Source organism: Alosa pseudoharengus, unplaced genomic scaffold (assembly GCF_046254945.1).
Source record: "Alosa pseudoharengus isolate Yale_2024_CS ecotype anadromous, Long Island Sound unplaced genomic scaffold, YU_APseudo_1.1 YU_APseudo_1.1_scf_2, whole genome shotgun sequence".
Taxonomy (NCBI): Eukaryota; Metazoa; Chordata; class Actinopteri; order Clupeiformes; family Clupeidae; genus Alosa; species Alosa pseudoharengus.
In genome coordinates, this window is record NW_027468663.1 from 1,789,240 (window position 1) to 1,807,332 (window position 18,093).

Consider the following 18,093-nt stretch of genomic DNA (forward strand, 5'->3'; position numbering starts at 1 on the left):
ACCACAAGTGCCTACAAAACATTTTCCACCAAGTGTGCGGTCGCAAAATTTACAAAATTGCTAAAATGCAATTTACCTTTGTTATCTACCAGTGATACTTTTTGCTTCGAATCGCAATTGAGTGTGCATTTAATATAACATGCAACATGATTTCCCAGAGGCCTATAGACAGGCTCATTTCTGACTTCACTAGACTATTAATGCATTTATTTATGTTGCAAGTTGTGAAGAAATGAATGACATTGGTAATGGCCTACGCACAATTTCATCATTCACTAAATGGACACAGAGAGACCTCCACTCTTCAAGTTATTCTTTCTCTATCGTTGCGAAAAAAAAATAGCCAGGCTACTATATAGAAAGACTTTGAAATTCCCTTTGAGTCGGATCTGCTCCACCTTTTGGGACATATTGTGGGACAAAGGTAGTAACATTACATTGACTATAGCCCAGGCCCCGAAGGGTTAATTAAAGATGAAAGTCTACACTTCAGACACATCTTGATTGCTTGATATATATATATAACGGTGTATGCCAGTTTGTTATTTTCCTCTACTGGTTTTGAGATGTCATAGGTGGCTGAAAGACTAGTCTTCTGCACCTCCTCTCACTACAGTTTTTAAAGGGATACGCCACCATTTGGGGAAATACAAATTTTCCACCTTCCCTCGAGTTAAACAATTGAGTTTTACCTTTCTCCAGTTCATCCAGCCGTTCTCTGAGTCTGGCGACCACTTTTAGCTCTAGCCTAGCATAGATCATTGAATCGGATTAGACCATTAGCATCTGCCCGCTAGCATCACGCTTTAAAAGTGATTTTACTATTTAAAACTTGTCTCTAGTTAGAAAGTGTTATAAGACTAACAGTAAAAGTAGCAATTTTCTAGGCTGATTTGACATGGAAATATACTCTCATACACCAAATGGTGGCGTATCCCTCTAAGGCCGCTGTTGAAACATGGGAATAGTCCATTGTGTGGTTGGTAATGTAAGATGAGCATTCTGCATCTCTGGCTGTCCTGTAACCTTTTACTGTGTCAGATGGTAGACAGAGAAGTGTCATTTATCATTTATTCACAATGGGCTCCATTAATACTAATGTTAACAGCTGCCTGGGGGGAATGGGTTACTGAATTCAAATGCTTACTTCTGGGCATGTTTGCAGGCAGCTAGAGGGCTTTGTGGACCAGAGGGAGAGGCCATTTTCTGCCACCACAGTGACTCTGTTGAATCGTACAAGGCCAGGACTTTGTGGAGATGGGAGTGTGGTTGACTATGGATGTGCAGGCATACAGGGGATTGGGTAGACAATGGCTCTTCTGTGTTTGGTGGTGATTGGACTGGACTTATTTTATGTTAAGGGGACGTGTGGGAAAGCCTTACCTTAATGACACAGAAGCTACAGAAATGCTGTGAATGGGAACAGATGGGTAGATAAGCAGCAAGCAGCCATCAGCCTGCAGCCTTTATTTTGTTTGGTGCTGTTCTGATGTTTGCTGACATTGTGTGTTTCAGGCTGGCCAGGAATCTTTCCGCTCAATCACCAGGTCTTATTACAGAGGAGCTGCTGGAGCCCTACTAGTATATGACATCACAAGGTGAGGATGATCACTTTAGGATTATTGTCTCCTCTTATTACTCTTTTCTGTCTTTGTTTTAATAACATAATTATATAGAAATCCAACCAACAGGACACTCCAGCTGTATCTAGATCTATCTATTCAGATTTTAGCTGATTGAAATGTTCCATGCGTTTTTATTTTTTATTTCAAGAATATTTTGGGGGCTTGTGCCTCTATGTTTAGAATGACAGGAAACGAGCGGGAGATGGGAATGGATCGAGTCCCCCTGTGCACTTGGACTTTCATTTGGTATGGGTGCTGCCGCTTGCACCGCAGCTCCCCCGTTTTTAATTGTAATTTTGAACAAGCACTTAGAGACTGTGACCGACAATGTAAGATTCCTTTTAAGATTCCAACCTCCCAAGTAAAGGCAGTGTATGTAACACAAGTAGTAATAAGTTGTATTCTTTTGGTCTCTAACATGGAACCTGGCACATGGAAACCTCTTATTCTGAATATTGCCATAACCAGAAAATGGACCTTAATCGGAATTTGGTGTGCATGGAAACATAGTCAGTGAACCAGAGGGGGCACCTTACAAACATGTCAGCCAAAGTATGAAGTAACAGACAGTACTTTAATTCTGTCCAAAGCATGGCAGAAATGTACAAAACAGCATGAAAGTCCATTTTATGGTTGTTATTGAATGTTCAGAATCAGAGCTGTAACAGTAGATGTAGTAGCCCTGAAACTATGTTGTAATATGTTATAGGGCTGTAAGGATATGCGATTCGAAACCGAAATCACGACCCTCATATCCACAAACCTGTTGCGGTGTGAAAAAGCAGAAACGCGACACACCCTTTCTAGTGTTTCACGCAGTGCTTTGCAGCTTATGCGGCCGCATTCATAATTCTTGAATTTCCCCTTGGGGATCAATAAAGTATCTATCTATCTATCTGTCTATCTATCTATCTATCTATCTATCTATCTATCTATCTATCTTCTCCCGCTTTATTTACTAGTAACCTACGTTGTCCAAAGATAAATTAAGAAAACATAATTTCAAACCTCTCATTGCTTTCATTGTAGACTGTGTTCAACTTTACCAAACAGTATAGAAAACCCCCTCTCCTTGCCCCGTTCTCTCTCTCTTTCTACCTAATAAATAGTTTTTAAATGTAGGCTATAGCCGTTTAAACATGTTTTACCTGCTAGGCAGCAGCCACATAACATGGATTCCCTTTCAGGTGTAATAGAAAGAAACAGATTGCCAGTGGATATTTCACCATCTTATCAAAAGCTGGCGGCTGACTTTTTTGCCTCAAAAGTAAAGCCAAGACACGTCCGTGAATTTTAGGATTTTAACCGAAGGCTCTGAAGAGAAATGTCAGTCTCTTTTACATTGAAAACCCATGCTAAAATAAAACTCAAGTCACAAATTTGATCGTTTTGGTATGAATATATGTTGGTAGTATGTGATTCTTACAGTGTAAAAAACTACACGAACGGCATAGAAACGTTAAAATTACTTTAATATATTTGTCATTGATTAGATCCAGTGAAATTGCTACCTTGGCAATGCCTTGTCATGGCTTCGTTGTATTGCAAAATGAAATAATTTTGTATTTTTAAAAGTATATTTTGAAAATGTTAATTCAATAGGATATTATCACCTTCTGATGCTAGAACATTTATAGTAAGTGCCTCATATTCTAAATGTATTACCGATGAGACTTTTGTACACAAAACTGGACTGCTGTAGAAGGCTGCAAAAGTGCTTTGTTAAAGGCAGGATAAAATTTCATTTGGTTTTGTTAAAGATTGTATTTTTTAATTTCAGAAGGGACACTTTCAACCACTTGACTACCTGGTTAGAAGATGCTCGTCAACATTCCAACTCCAATATGGTCATCATGCTTATTGGAAACAAGAGGTAAGCTGTTAATGAAAAAAGACAAAAGCCAAGCCATAATGGCTTGTAGGAGAACATACAAACATTTTAATCCCCTATATTTCAGGAAGATTATTTAACTAGCTCATATTTCCGGTGGAGCATCAGCTGTGTTGCAGCGGCTGTTGTTTTACCGTACCTGTTTACATGGACCCAGTTGGGTGTTAAACCTAGTGAATGAGCACGTGAAGATAACTCAGTGTTCGAGTTACCACAAAAGGAGCAGAATTTAACAGAAGATGCCGATACAGCACAGATGACACTCCATCGGAAATATATTAGCTGGCATATAGGCAATTGTCCGTTGATAGTAAAAGTTTACCCAGAAAACTTCAGTAATTAAAATGAGTGGCATACTGTGACCAATAAACCATTGTGTCCATCTTCATTATGACAGAAGAGAGCCACTAGATACCTAGTGTCCACTAGGGGGCAGCATAAAATTAACATGGCAGATGCTGGTGAGCAACAGTGAGAGAGATAAGGAACTGAATAAATTTCAGCTTTAAAAAAAGATTTTGAATCGGTGTGGCTAAGAGCCTGAAAATTAAGAAAAGTTAACATTAGGAACAACTGTTTTTCGCCACCTTACTTGAAACACGAAGACCAGTTATTCCAGAAACATGATCATCAGTCGTCCAAGGACATAAAATGAAGTTTTTATCAAGTATAGTAAAAATTTGTAACTAAACCAGACTTCAACCATTGCATACAGGCAGTGGACAATCATTGTGGAAATGTGTTCGTTTGTTATGCGAGGAGTGTTTGTATTACTGGACTTTTTCCTTTCTGCAGCGACTTGGAGTCCCGGAGAGAGGTGAAGAAGGAGGAGGGTGAAGCATTTGCCAGAGAGCATGGCCTCATCTTCATGGAGACCTCTGCTAAAACGGCTTCAAACGTAGAAGAGGTAATTTTCTCTGTGTGGCCCCATAGGGGGAATCAGAGGGTCAGGATGATTTAAGTAGTGTGTGTGTGTGTGTGTGTGTGTGCATGGTGTGAATATAATTAGCGCATGAGCTTAGAAACCTGAGAGAGACAAGCTGCTGTAATTGGAGGAGCAAAGGTTTAGAGGGTCGGAGAAGTGGGAGGGTGTGTTCATTTGTAGATCCCACCCCTTCTTTACTTCCACCAGAGAGGGTTTCGATGATTAATTTGTCTCATTAGGGTCATATGAATTCTCCTGACCCACTCCTACCCTTGTGTTGACGTTTCAATATAATGCTTATGCATATTCACATCATTTCCATGTTTTTGTTTATATTTCTTTCTCACACACACGTTACGAAACAAGATTGTAGAATGGGAAAGATAATATAAATAACCTAAGATGGAGGGGCCAGCAGCAGAGGATAGCAGACCCTCTTCAGGAGATCACAAATGGTGGTGGTGGTAGTGTAGTGGCTAAGGAGCTGGGATAGCATGTAGTAGCCTGAAGTTGTGGGTTCAGTACCTGGCTTCTACCGTTGTGCCCTTGAGCAAGGCACTTACTCCGGCGACTATGGCGCTTGTAATATAATTGACGTAAGTCGCTAGGATAAAATTGTCTGCTAAAATGAATAAATTTTTCGGCTTTTCACTGAAGGGATTGTGGGCCCTATCATGACATTCTAAAGTGCATCGTCACTCGTCAAAAGTCTATTCAAATTTAGTAGGATGTCCAGTTCACATTGGGAGGGGTTTCGTTCTCAAAAGTGGAGCGCATGGCGTAACAAGGTGTTCCTAGGTCTTTTAATCAGTCATATGGGTGTGTTTGGGGCGTAACATCATTTTAAACCAATGAGAATGACATCTGTCATTCCCTTTAACGGCGCAACGCGCGATATGTCAAATAAATGCATCGGTATTTTGGCATTCAACGGCGCATTTGAAGGAGGCTGCTTGCGAGACCGTATGGAATAGTCATTCTTAAATCATGCTTTACTAAAACCTAGCATAGCCTTCACGCATTTGCACTCGTCTATTATTTGAACTCATTGGCAAAGTGAAACTAACTTCACCAAGGAGTCAGTCAACGACAAGACAGTTATATGCAGTTACTTTCACTATTGACTGACAATGGGTTACCATCGAAAACATAGGCTGGAAAAAGCAACACTTACCCTAATGTTGCTCAAATGACTGAATCAAACAACATTTATCCTGCAGAGGAGTTGCTTATATCTCGTGACAGTGCATCTTCAGCTGTGCTCCATACGTGTCTCTCGCCTCTCCCCTAATCACTTTTAACCGTCATTACCAATTTGCAAATGATGGTGAATAACTACTCATCATGAGATGTACAGTATTTCGTAATATCTTTATTCTAATTATGTTTACCATTGTAATCATGCAATTTGTAATGCTTTGCATGGACGTGCGCTGGTGTGCGTTCATGAATGATAGAAGGATGGTGCGTGCACCTGCCAATATGACTGTTGACATGCGCTCTTAAAATAGCATATGAACAACTCGCCATTGACTTCTGACCAGGTTTAGGTGGTGTATGATAGCGATTTTTAGACAATGCGCCAGGTCCCTCCCTAGGTTGTTAATTGCCACACCCCTGGGCGCAATGCTTAAAAAAATAAAGGTGCAAAATAACGAATTCAACTTCGCGCCGGTGAATAACGAACTTTACGCCATGCGCTGGTGACCCAAAATACAGCCCTGTGTGTGTGTATCCGTCCGTCCGTCCGCGTGTGTGCGGTGTGTGTGGGCGTGCGCATGTGTTTGTGTGTGCAATGGAGAGATGTGGATGTTTGATAGATCTGAGCCCGTATTCACAAAGAATTTTAAGGCTAAAAGTTAACTCCCAACTGTTGAATTTAGGAGAAACTCCTAAAAAATAATGGCTTTGTCATTCGTAACTCTTGGACTCCTCTTGGACTTACTTTTACTAAGTGTAATTCACGAAGCATTTTAGCCCTAAAAGTAGCAACTAAGTCTGGGACAGCTTAGAAGAAGTCGAGCGGACTTCTAACTCACTAAGACCTATTTACAACCCGCTTTTTGTAGCATTTCACGTCGCAACGTTTTTAAATGCACATGTGGCTACAGGAGCTCTCAATCGCTAGGGAACAATTGTGCAATAACGGCACCAACAACAACCATTGCCAACGTGTAAACTAAATGTAAACTGTGTCAATTCATATGTTTCATTAGGCTACTAGGTTATTTGTTATGTCTTACTCTTTATTCATTAAGGCTATTTATTCAGTTATTCATCATCTTCCGGCCTTCACACTACTTGTGTAGCGCACAAATTTTCAGACCTGTCACCTCTCACTCATCGTAGGGGAGGTTTTTGGAATCATTACCGCGTTACAATCATCAGCCAATCAAGGTGGTCACTTCAGTCAAGCTCGTGGATGAGTAATGAGGTCATCCATAGCAACGAAGACTCACTCTTAGGTTGGGAGTTTTCACTTTTCCTTACTAAGGGCATTTTCACATATAGTTTCTTTCCAAAGAAACGTTTCCTTTCCTTGTGAGGTATACCATTGCCAGTCATCAGCCATTCGTATGTTTGGCCCTCATCTCACTTATCCCACCTGAAGTCCCATCCCTACGACTGCCCTATCATCGCCTATTACTGCCCCCCCCCTACCTGGATTCTGGGCCCGTACAGCCTAGCGACCCACCACCTTCCCTATGACAACTCCTAATCCCCCAGGACAATTCCATTTCCTACACTGGACTATTTGAATTTTGGACTATTTGACACTAAATAGGATTCATGCATTATCATACCGGATACATAACCATCCTACCTCTTGTAACATACGCCTCAGGTGGCTTTAAACACCATGTTCAATTCTCTACATCTGACTAACTTATGCATTTATCATGTACACAGACCTTACTCTTCTGTAACTGACCCTAGGCAGATGGGTCAGGCCCTTGAGTCGTGGATCTGCTCGAGGTTTCTTCCTATATGTAGCTCCAATTCCAGGGAGTTTTTCCTCGCCCCTGTTACCCATGGGCCTTCTTTTCTTTTCTCTGATTGTCTCTGAACACTCTGTAAAGCACCATGAGACATGTGTAATGTTTTGGAGCACCATGTTTTGGTGAAATTAAATTGAAATTGAAATTGAAATTAAAAGAACCGAACTCAGTCCACTAAAAGGGGACCAGAAAGAGAACCAAGAGGATTTTGTTTTCACATTGTGTTTTGTTTTCACATTTGAATGAGGACTCGGATCTCTTTCTGGTACACTTCAGCTCTGATGGAGCCTCAGGGGCCGTCTACACCACAGTGTTTTTTTTTTTTTTTTAAACCGGTGAGTTTTTTTTATCGGTTACGCCTTGCATGTACAAGACGCCGGCAGTTTAGGAGACTGTAACCAATAGTTTTTGTAACCCGCTTCCGAAGTGGGATTTTTTGAAACCGCCGGCTAACTTTCGCCGTGTAGACGCAAAGCCGGCAATTTTATGACTACATAGCCCCTCCTCTCAACTCAGCCATGGCACTCGACCTGACACGCTGCTTGTCAAAACAAACCAAACCATTTGTTTATCATATTAAAATGTTTTTTTTTTTCACCATGATTTATGTGCACAATGTAGCCTATCAGCCTTTTGTGGCTAAGTTAAGCACACCGTTAGCTTAAAGGTGCGATTTGTAGGATTGTTACCGAACGTTCTGCAGGCCAAAATCAAAACACTGATGAACGTTCTCAAGACTACCAGACGCGAGCCTCTTCTGGGTTGCCAGATGTAATGAAGACTTAGCTAACGTTAGTTGACCTGCAGCTGCTTTAACGTTTCTCCAACCATGACCCAGCTACACATTACGGAAACAGTGAAAACAAAAAATACCTCTCTAACCAAAGTAACATATTTAGCTGAAGTTAGCGATGCAGATGAAGTTTAGCCTAGTCTACCTGTTGTGGAGAAATATGGCCAGCTCTGCGTCAGACTTGATATTCTTCGTTTGACGAAGACGTCACCATCTCCGGAAGCTCCTCCAATGTCCACTTAATTTGTTTCTTGCTTTAATTTTGGAAATTTGCCTGCCTCTTGTAGGCGTTCATGACTACAACTGACCGCTGTTGACAGTTGGCCTTTGCTAATTTGGCAACACAAATAGGAGGACGCGTTAGCCCATTATTAATACGCTATTCTAGAATTAATCGTTCAAAACATAAACGAAAATTCCAAGAGATTCCGCCCCGTAACTCATTTTTTTTTCATGGGTTTTACGGGGTTTTATGGGTTAGAGTAATGTTGTCAAATAAGCCATTACTTCAATTCATCGTGTTTCCTTACTCTCTGACAACATATGGTGATCATTTTTGGAATGGTTACAGTTTATTTTCCATTATTTCCTACATACTGGACCTTTAACTTAGTTAAACATTAGCTTACTGCATGTTAATGTTTTCTCCAGTGGTGCTCAGACCTAATGCAATGCCTAAGGATTTAAAATTTCACATAGCAGTCACATACCTTGAAATTGAACTTTATTAGTTTAACAGTTGAATTGAAAACCGAATTGTCTGTAGTGTCCTTATTTCATGTGACTGCTTAAAGGTTGTATCAGCGATAGCGGGGATACATCACTTCTGTTGATGTTCAAACAAAACAGAGAGCTAGCTCGCTACTCCCTCCCCCTCCCTCCCGTGCAATTAAAACTCTCCTAAACGCGCATCTCGTTGGTTATTGGTTGAACCACTTTATTTTGCCTTTGAGTGGGATGCCAACCCTTGTTGGTAGCAATTGTTTTTGTGTACAGATCTCGGAGCCTAGGCTGCCTACAGAGACCCGTTTTTTTGACGGCCTGCTTATGGGACAGCTAGCGGATCGTTAGGAAAGATTAGACGAATGTGATCATTTATGTTTGGGCCTGAAATCGCTGATACAACCTATACAAACTGTTTCAACAATGTTTTCTTCTACGCGATTCACGCAAATTAAACGTGAAGCCTCTGCACGGCCCGGCACCATCGACTGGTCTGGCATATCACTACAGCACTTTTAGCCGCTTTCACCTCTGTGTGTGCACGTGAGTTTTTTTCTTTAACGGTATCGTTAAAGGTGTGAAAGCGGTAAGAGAAAATTCACCCGGCTGTTTCGTGTAGACGTAGTCTCAGTTTTCTTCACGTCCATACTATACCTTCTCTACGGGTCTCAAACCTGCTTTGGATTATGGGCTTTGTAGTTACTCTGGGTTAGTTATGTATTTCATCATCATTCATTATCAGGTTGAAATAATTATCATATCCCATAATTGGTGTGGTGATTTAGTTTCATTTTTTTCTGAAATACAAATATTATAATATTTTCAAAAGGAATTCTGATTTAAAGTTATTGCAAAGAACAGCAGCCCGTTAACTGCGCTGCGCAGTCTTTCGTATATGTTTGTAATGAGAGTTCGGCAAAGAGATAATAGCCTAGCAGATCATGTAAAATGGTAAGCAATACTATCCAAAGTTCGCTGATTCCTACATTGTTAGTTACAAATAGCTTGGATCAAAAGATATTCAGCCTAACGTTAACGTTAGAACAGACTTGTTTGGCTGTAGCCAATTTAACCATGAGCCAAATGATAATAGTTTATTTTAGGCTATATAATAAATGACATGCCTTCTGTTTTGGCAATGGCAAGTCAGGTAGGACAAAATAGGCTAGCCTACAATGCAAAATGTGAAAGAGAACCCAGGGTAATTTGTGTTCACAATGCACAGATAATGCGAACCGTGCCGAGACTACCTCCCGAGGTGGTCTCAGTTCGGTTCGCGTTAGAGGGGTCTGAGTTCTTTTGGTGTGTTCACATATGCACAAAAAATGCTGTGTCATCGATCTGAGTTTGTTTAAAAGGCTGAAAGGGACCATACAGACCTGCCAACTGGTACACATTTTGCGTAGCAACCACGCATTTTCACATCAAAGTACACTGGTATGATTTTTTACTTAAAACTACGCTAAAAGGGGCAAACATCCAACTTTTCCGGAAAGCTCCCTGGAGCGTGTGAATTAGAATCTCCCGCAAATCTATTTAATGCGAGGGTGAGAGAAAGTGACAAGTGAGAATGACAAACACAAAGCATAGGGATTGGTCTCTCGTTGTGCTATTTTTTCTTCGGCCAACAGTGTGTTAAATGAAAGACTTGAGGTGAGCTTGTGTTCACTAGCAAAAGTGTGAAAAACCTAAGAGTAAAGGCTCTGGTATGGTCGTGCGTCACATTTGCGCGTGTCCAAGACGTGCGTCATTTTTGCCGTGGACGTGAAGCATACTCCAATTTCTGCTGTCCTGAATACGCATTAAATCGTTAAGGTTAGCGCCTGCGCACTACGGATTAACTGTGATACTCTGCCCCACCAACTGGGGGCGGTACGTCGAGCCTGAAAGTAGGACACAACCACCAAAGAAGCCTGAAACGCCTGAAGAAAAGAAGAATGTGGGATGTGCGAGCACTGAACAAAGGAAGAGCTGATGAAGGAAAAAGCACCACGAGTACGTTCGTCTGTCTGCTGGGAAGTTTGATAAGCTGGCCCATCGCATCGCTCCATTTATCATCCACCAGAACACACACAGCACACATTTGTTGGTATAGCTGAGAGACTAGCTTAGCCTACTTGCTTATTAGGCTACTTAGCCTATAGCTAAGTGACTCGGTGCTGCGAGGGCAGCAATACTGGTGCGATACAAAGTAAAGACATTTTTCTAAACACAGCATGGTAAGAAAGAGTTGTGCGTACAGATGTCCTCAATTAAATTTGTATTGAGTCTTCACACCTGCCTCATACCAAAATGTATGAACCAAAAACCTGTAAATATGACTTGTCAATAAAAGTTTTGAAGTAACTATTTGTGTTCATGTATAATGTCTCACTGTGATGATGGGTGTATTTAGAGCGAGAGGTAGCCTAGGTTATTCCTTCAATTATTATTATGATAATGCATCCGTTGTTGACAGGCGAGTTTCGAGATTTGAGTTCAGCATTGTTCAGGAGTAGGCTAGGGGATAATGATTACACCTGGGAGAGGTAGGCTACATTCCCTTTATTATTATAATCACTATGATAACGCATTATACGGAACAGGCGAGAATGCATCTCGATCAGCAAGTGTTACTGGGTTTCGCCTGAGCGTTGTAGATAGATACCTTTATATGGCTCTGGGTTTCGCGATTTGATTTCAGCATTGTTCAGTAATAGGTGCTAGGCTACGCTCATTTTTAAAAGATGCATTTAATCCGAAGTCAACTCTCTATGCAGGGAGTAGGGCTGTCACTTTTTATTCGAACATGACGTGAAATATCCGTAGTCGAACTATAAATAAACTATTCAGTTTTTAGTGCTGTGTAGCGCATTTCTACAGTCTATGATTAGTTTTATTGTATTGTTTGCCATCTCATTCAGTGCTATATGATCCATGGCTCATGACCAAATCAAGCCAATAAAATAGCCAGTAGCCACAATGAGCCCATGCAGCCACCCTGTTTCAAAGGTGACGCACAGAACGGCAAGCAGACAGATAATTACGTCCCCAACTCATCTAAAATGTGGTGTCTTGAAATACTTTGGGTTCTACACCATAGATGGTAAAGTAACCGTTAAATATAATGTTAAAGAATGTATCTGTGGATTGTGGCTTTACATCGGTCGAAGTTGACTCCATGTCGTGATGTCTCACGTAACTGAAAGGTGAGGACAGGCACTCTGCTCCATCATCGTTATGGTAACCAAACAAGTCTTCTTCTGTCTAGGTTTGTTTCTAGGTGTAAGTGTTGTTCTTTGTGGTCCACCTACTGGAGGGGAGTGTTTACAGCAGTTCCATTTTACACATGCGCAGTCTACGCGTCACTTTGACGCGCGGTCTTAAATTTTGGTCGACCCAAAGACGCGACGCATGCCTTAAAAATGACGCAATTCTGCGCGGGACGCAGACGCGGGACCGTACCATAGGCTTAAGGCTTTGTGAAAAACTTTTAAGTGAAAACGCCTACGTAATATGTTTCAGAGCGTTTAGGAGTACTCCTAGTGGTAAGATAAAATGCTTTGTGAATACGGGCCCAGGAATCAGTGTAACATTTTACCTCAGCACATTGTCAGATTATCCTCTGGGTTTAGTGATTGGTAATCTGTAATTAACTTTTTGTGTGTGTGTTCCTTTCTACTTGTCAGGCTTTCATCAACACAGCCAAGGAGATTTATGAGAAGATCCAGGAAGGGGTCTTTGATATAAATAATGAGGTACATTTATATGTTTCTCCCATTAATGTATGTATATACAGTGGGGAGAATAAGTATTTGAACCCATGCTAAAGTTGACTAAAAAGAAGAATATAAAATTATATGATTTTTTAATCAATTGATCTTAATGCCTTAATTTAAAAAACGAGTAAAAATCCCACCTTTAAGGACACCAATTTTCTTAGTGAATGAAGAATGTATCATAAATGAATACATGTTCTTCCTTAAATTACAGGGGCAATAAGTATTTGACCCCTATGTTAATTTCCAATAGAGGCAGGCAGATGTTTTATTTTTAAAGGCCACTTATTTCATGGATCCAGGATACTATGCATCCTGATAAAGTTCCCTTGGCCTTTGGCCTTTTCAGTTAGCCTATTAGCTGGTTTGATGCTCATCGAGTTCAATGCAAATTAAACCAGCTAATAGGCTAACTGAAAAACACACCATGCCAATCTCTAGGTATGGTGAAGGGTATGTGATGATGTGGGGCTATTTTAATTCCAAAGGCCAAGGGAACTTTATCAGGATTTATAGTATCCTGGATATATTATATATATTCCTCTTTTTAGTCAACTTTAGCACCTTGAGTTCAAATACTTATTCTCCCCACTGTATAAGTATATATACTCTTTTGATCCAATGAGGGAAATTTGGTCTCTGCATTTATCCCAATCTGTGAATTAGTGAAACATACACAGCACACAGTGAACACACAGTGAGGTGAAGCACACACTAACCCGGAGCAGTGAGCTGCCTGCTACAGCGGCACTCGGTGAGCAGTGAGGGGTTAGGTGCCTTGCTCAAGGGCACTTCAGCAGTGGATGTGGGCATGGGAGAGCAGTGCTCAACCACTTCCCCCGCCCACATTTTTCCTACTGGGTCGGGGATCGAACCAGCAACCCTTCAGTTACAAGCCCGAAGCCCTAACCAGTAGGCCATGGCTGCCCACTATGTATACAGCATGGACCACGTAAACAGTAGGGGCATTCGCACCAGATGACATTTTTGTAGTACTTTTAACTTTTTGAGGAGCTACAGCCTTTTCAAGTGTTTTTTTTTTCCGGCTCAAAACATTTCTTCAAGGTTGGTAGGTCTGTGTTAGTATCAAAGTTCATGTGTTAGAAACAGGAAAAATGGACAAGCGTAAGGATTTGAGCTTTGACAAGGGCCGATTGTCATGACTAGACGACTGGGTCAGAGCATCTCCAAAACTGCAGCTTTTATGTGGTGTTCCCGTTCTGCAGAAGTCGGTACCTCTCAAAAGTGGTCCAAGGAAGGAAAAGTGGTGAACCAGCGACAGGGTCATGGGCGGCTAAGGCTTATTGGTGCACGTGAGGAGCAAAGGCTGGTCCATGTGGTCCAATCCAACAGACAAGCTACTGTAGCTCAGATTGCTGAAAAGGTTAATTCTGATATAATAGAAAGGTGTCAAAACGCACAGTACATAACAGTTTGTTGCTGCGCAGCTGCAGCCCAGTCAGGGTGCCCTGTCCACTGCCGAAAGCACCTACAATGGACACATGAGCATCAGAACTTGATCACGGAACAATGAAGGAAGGGTGCCTGGTCTGATAAATCATGTTTTCTTTTACATCACGTGGATGGCCAGGTGTGTGTGTGTGTGCGTTTTTTACCTGGAAAACACATGGTACCAGGATGCACTATGGGAAAGAGGCAAGCCGGTGGAGGCAGTGTGATGCTTTGGGCAATGTTCTGCGGAGAAACTTTAGGTCCTGGGGTCATGTGGATGTTACTATGACACATACCACCTATCAGCATTGTTACAGACCATGTACACCCTTTCATGAAAATGGTATTCCATGGTAGCAATGACATCTTTGAGCAGGATAATATGCCCTGCCTCAAAGCAAAAATTGATCAATAATGGTTTGAGGAACCGAACAGAACAAGTTAAGGGTGTTGACTTGGCCTCCAATTCCAGAGATCTCAATTCAATCAAGCATCTGTGGGATGAGCTGGATAAACAAGTCAGATCCATGGAGGCCCCACATCGCAACTTACAGGACACTAAAGGATCTGCTGCTAACGTCTTGGTGCCAGATACCACAGCACAACCTGCAGAGGTCTAGTCCATGCCTCAGTGGGTGAAAGCTGTTTTGGCTGGAAAAAGAAGCATTCTAAAAATAAAACTGCAATGAGGGCCAAACACAAGGATGGCTGATGACTGGTAATGGTTTACCTCACAAGTGTGGTAAGGGGGGAAAGAGAGATATAGAGAGGGTTAGTATTATTATAAGTCATGATGGTTAATAAGTATATCAATGGTACTATATAGTGTTATACTATATAGAGAAAAGGCAAGAGAGGGAGAGTTGACATAGCCTCGTGAGACCATCCTGATCTCGCGAGCTTCAGGGTTTCACTCGCAGATCAGTCTGGATACTTTCCGTTAAAGAAAATTTGGAGCAGTTCACCAAACGAACGTCCAATCAGCGTTGGCTTTGAGGCGGGTTGAGGTGTGACGCAACGAACAACATGACTGCATCCACAGAGATGAGCATAGCTATCGCGCAAGTTTTATTCAAATTAGAAAGTATTCCTGGGTAAACTGTGAAGCTATGAGTCTCAGCCATGCAGCTGGGAGGAATGAACGACACAGACATCCTCCACGGCTGATTCCAGTTCATAATGGAGGAATATACTATCTTCAGAAGTGTAGGGCCTACCGTGAAAACTTGATGGGAATTGTCGTTGATTAGGTTCATAAATGGTAAGTTAAAACATCTTAACGTTTGTCACGTTACCGAACTTAATTGTATGTTAAACGGCATCATGGATTTCTTGGGTCTCCAACACTGACAAATTAGCTTTAATTTAGACCTGGGTTTCCCTGCTATATGAAAGATTTGTGGTTATTGAAACATGGATCTGATTTCTAAATGTTTTGCCAAACTAAGTGGAAATCTAGATTAGTCAGACTGGGTTTTTTCTTCGTACATGTCTCTAGACAACCTTGAATAAATGAATGTCTGGTCATTCACAGGCAAATGGCATCAAGATTGGACCCCAACATGCTGCCACCAATTCTTCACTTCCAGGCAGCCAGGGTGGACAGCAAGCTGGTGGGGGCTGTTGCTGAGCACTGTTACTCTGCCCACCTCCCCTCCTCCCCATCACCTCCAACCCACCCTTCCCTGCGTTTGTACTGGACTAGTTGGGCTCACTAACAGTTTCTTAACCTCCCTCAGCCCAGCCCTACGACTGGATTCTAATAATATATTAGATGGCAACCAAATGGGGAAAAATGAATGAAAAAAAGGTAGAGCCCATGTCCCAACGAGATCTTTCTGTAAAACTTCTGAAGCCTCCACTGAAGCTGCAGCAGATATGAAATGGTTATTGCCAGTCACGCAGAAAGATGAGAGCTTTGGAGTAAATATCCATATATATGTAAACATACCTATTTGTAATGCTTGTCAGTTGTGAATTCTTTTTTATTTAGTTTTTTTTTGTTTGTGCCCTCTTGACTTAAAATCATTAAACACTACAAAGTCATCTCTAGTATTTCGGTTGTAGCCAGTGACTTCTCTAAAACTGCTGAAGTCAGAAACAAAGCAAAGTAGAGCTAATGCTCAGCCTTTATCGAAGTGATATTTAACAAGAAGAAACCACACAGGACCGTTTTAAAATTCTGTATTTATCATTCTGTATATATCGTTATCGTTTCTTGCTTTGGTGTACATTGACTGAGTTAGACCTCTGTATTGAATTTTTTGCTGAAATTCTACACACTATGAACCAAGCTTGAAATTACAACAGTATTGCTGCCATTTAACACCTGCTTTGGCCACCATTGGAGGTAATATTTCACAGTGATGTCTTTTTAGTTGGTCCTGTCATACAACCTTTTCCCTCTCTTGGTTCTCTGACTTATGTACAGACACTCTGGCTCATAATTCTTTACCTATTTAATGCCAAATTTGTGTTTACCTGTGTTTTGTTATAACAATTCCACAGATGGATCAGCTTCTCCAGATAGATCTGCTGTTTGCCTTAAAAAGAGACTTTTGGATGGCAAAACACATAATCATGTAACTCATAGGATATGTTCCAGTTACTAGATAGATATACTGAACATACCGCAACATACCATGTATCCACCCACAGTCATGTATATATATATATCATACAGAGATTTTACCCTACTTCAGGACGATGTAGTACACTTGCACTCATGCCTATACTTATATCTTAATAGGAGTCCACATACACAAATGCATATTTGTATGCATACTTTTTTCATCAGGATTTTTTTTTTTTTTTTGCAGTTAAGTCTGCTGTGTAACGTCAGTGCAGATCAACATTAAGTGTACGAGTGGTTGTGTAATGAATTGCTTTCTTTGGCAGTATGACATGTTAGTAGATATGGTGAACATCTTGTCTGTTGTGAAAGGGTATAAGCCAAACCTGGAGTAACTTTGTGACCCTAAACTTTATTTGCTGTGTTCTCAAAATGAATTGCTATCACAATGAAATATAATAAAACCTTCTGAACTTAAACCATTCAAATATATTGTGTATGCATAATTATGTAATATACATTTGTGTAATGTCTGCCACACTAGTATTTTTCCAAGAAGGGAACCAACTTTCCAAAATGCTTTCATTGAGATGTTGCATCGACTGGATGTGTTTAGTCTTTTGAATGAAAAGCATTGCTGGCTAAGAAGCTTGCTGCCTTGTTCAGGACAATGAAGGCGGCGCTTAACAGAAATAGCCTGGCTTGAACTAGTGTAGACATGAGGCTGAAGCATTTCCATTAACTCAAGTTAGCTGCACCTTGGCCACGTTTATTTATGTGAGGTCAGTTTCATCTCTGCTCGTGCACGAGGGTAGAAAAAAGTAGACCAAAACAGTAGGTTGACGAAAAGAGGATATGTGTTGTAAAATAAGGGAATACTACAGGATTTCTGTAAATACCGTAACAGAATGAGACATGCCAGTCTAGGCTGTATAAATGAGAGAATAGTGAAAACATGCATATAAACAACAATGTTTCTGCTTCTAAATTAATTGCAAGTTTGTCTTCACTCTCACAAAATGTGTGAAAGAATAAATAGCATAACTTCAAAAAACGTTGGTATAGGCTATTAAAAATGATAGGCTATAGCCTGCGTTCTTAATTTAAAAAGGTTCACTCTATAGCCTAGCCCAGTGGTCCCCAAACTTTTTCTTCCGAGGGCCAGCTAACTATGCCTGGCTCTAAGAGAGGGCCAGAAACTTAGAGTATATCAGTAACCATAAATAGCTTAGTGCTGTGAACAGCAGTCTACCTTAGTTGAATATTCCATTAGCCTACATTTAATCATAGGCTATTGCAATTTAATACCATTGTTAGCTGTGTTTATATTGCCATCATTGCCATATCAGTGTAAA

The 18,093-nt window shown here is 41.0% G+C and overlaps 1 protein-coding gene across 1 annotated transcript in view; it reads left to right on the plus strand.

Annotated features, from left to right (window-relative positions):
* rab2a (RAB2A, member RAS oncogene family) overlaps window positions 1–17,226 on the plus strand; it is a 30,241-nt gene extending 13,015 nt beyond the window's left edge. Inside the window, exons 4-8 of the mRNA XM_076293372.1 lie at window positions 1,516–1,598; window positions 3,406–3,498; window positions 4,312–4,423; window positions 12,625–12,693; window positions 15,701–17,226. Of these exons, the coding sequence (XP_076149487.1) occupies window positions 1,516–1,598; window positions 3,406–3,498; window positions 4,312–4,423; window positions 12,625–12,693; window positions 15,701–15,796 (453 nt within the window). The 3' untranslated portion in view covers window positions 15,797–17,226. The remainder of the gene's footprint in view (window positions 1–1,515; window positions 1,599–3,405; window positions 3,499–4,311; window positions 4,424–12,624; window positions 12,694–15,700) is intronic.
* The last annotated feature ends 867 nt before the right edge of the window (window positions 17,227–18,093 follow it).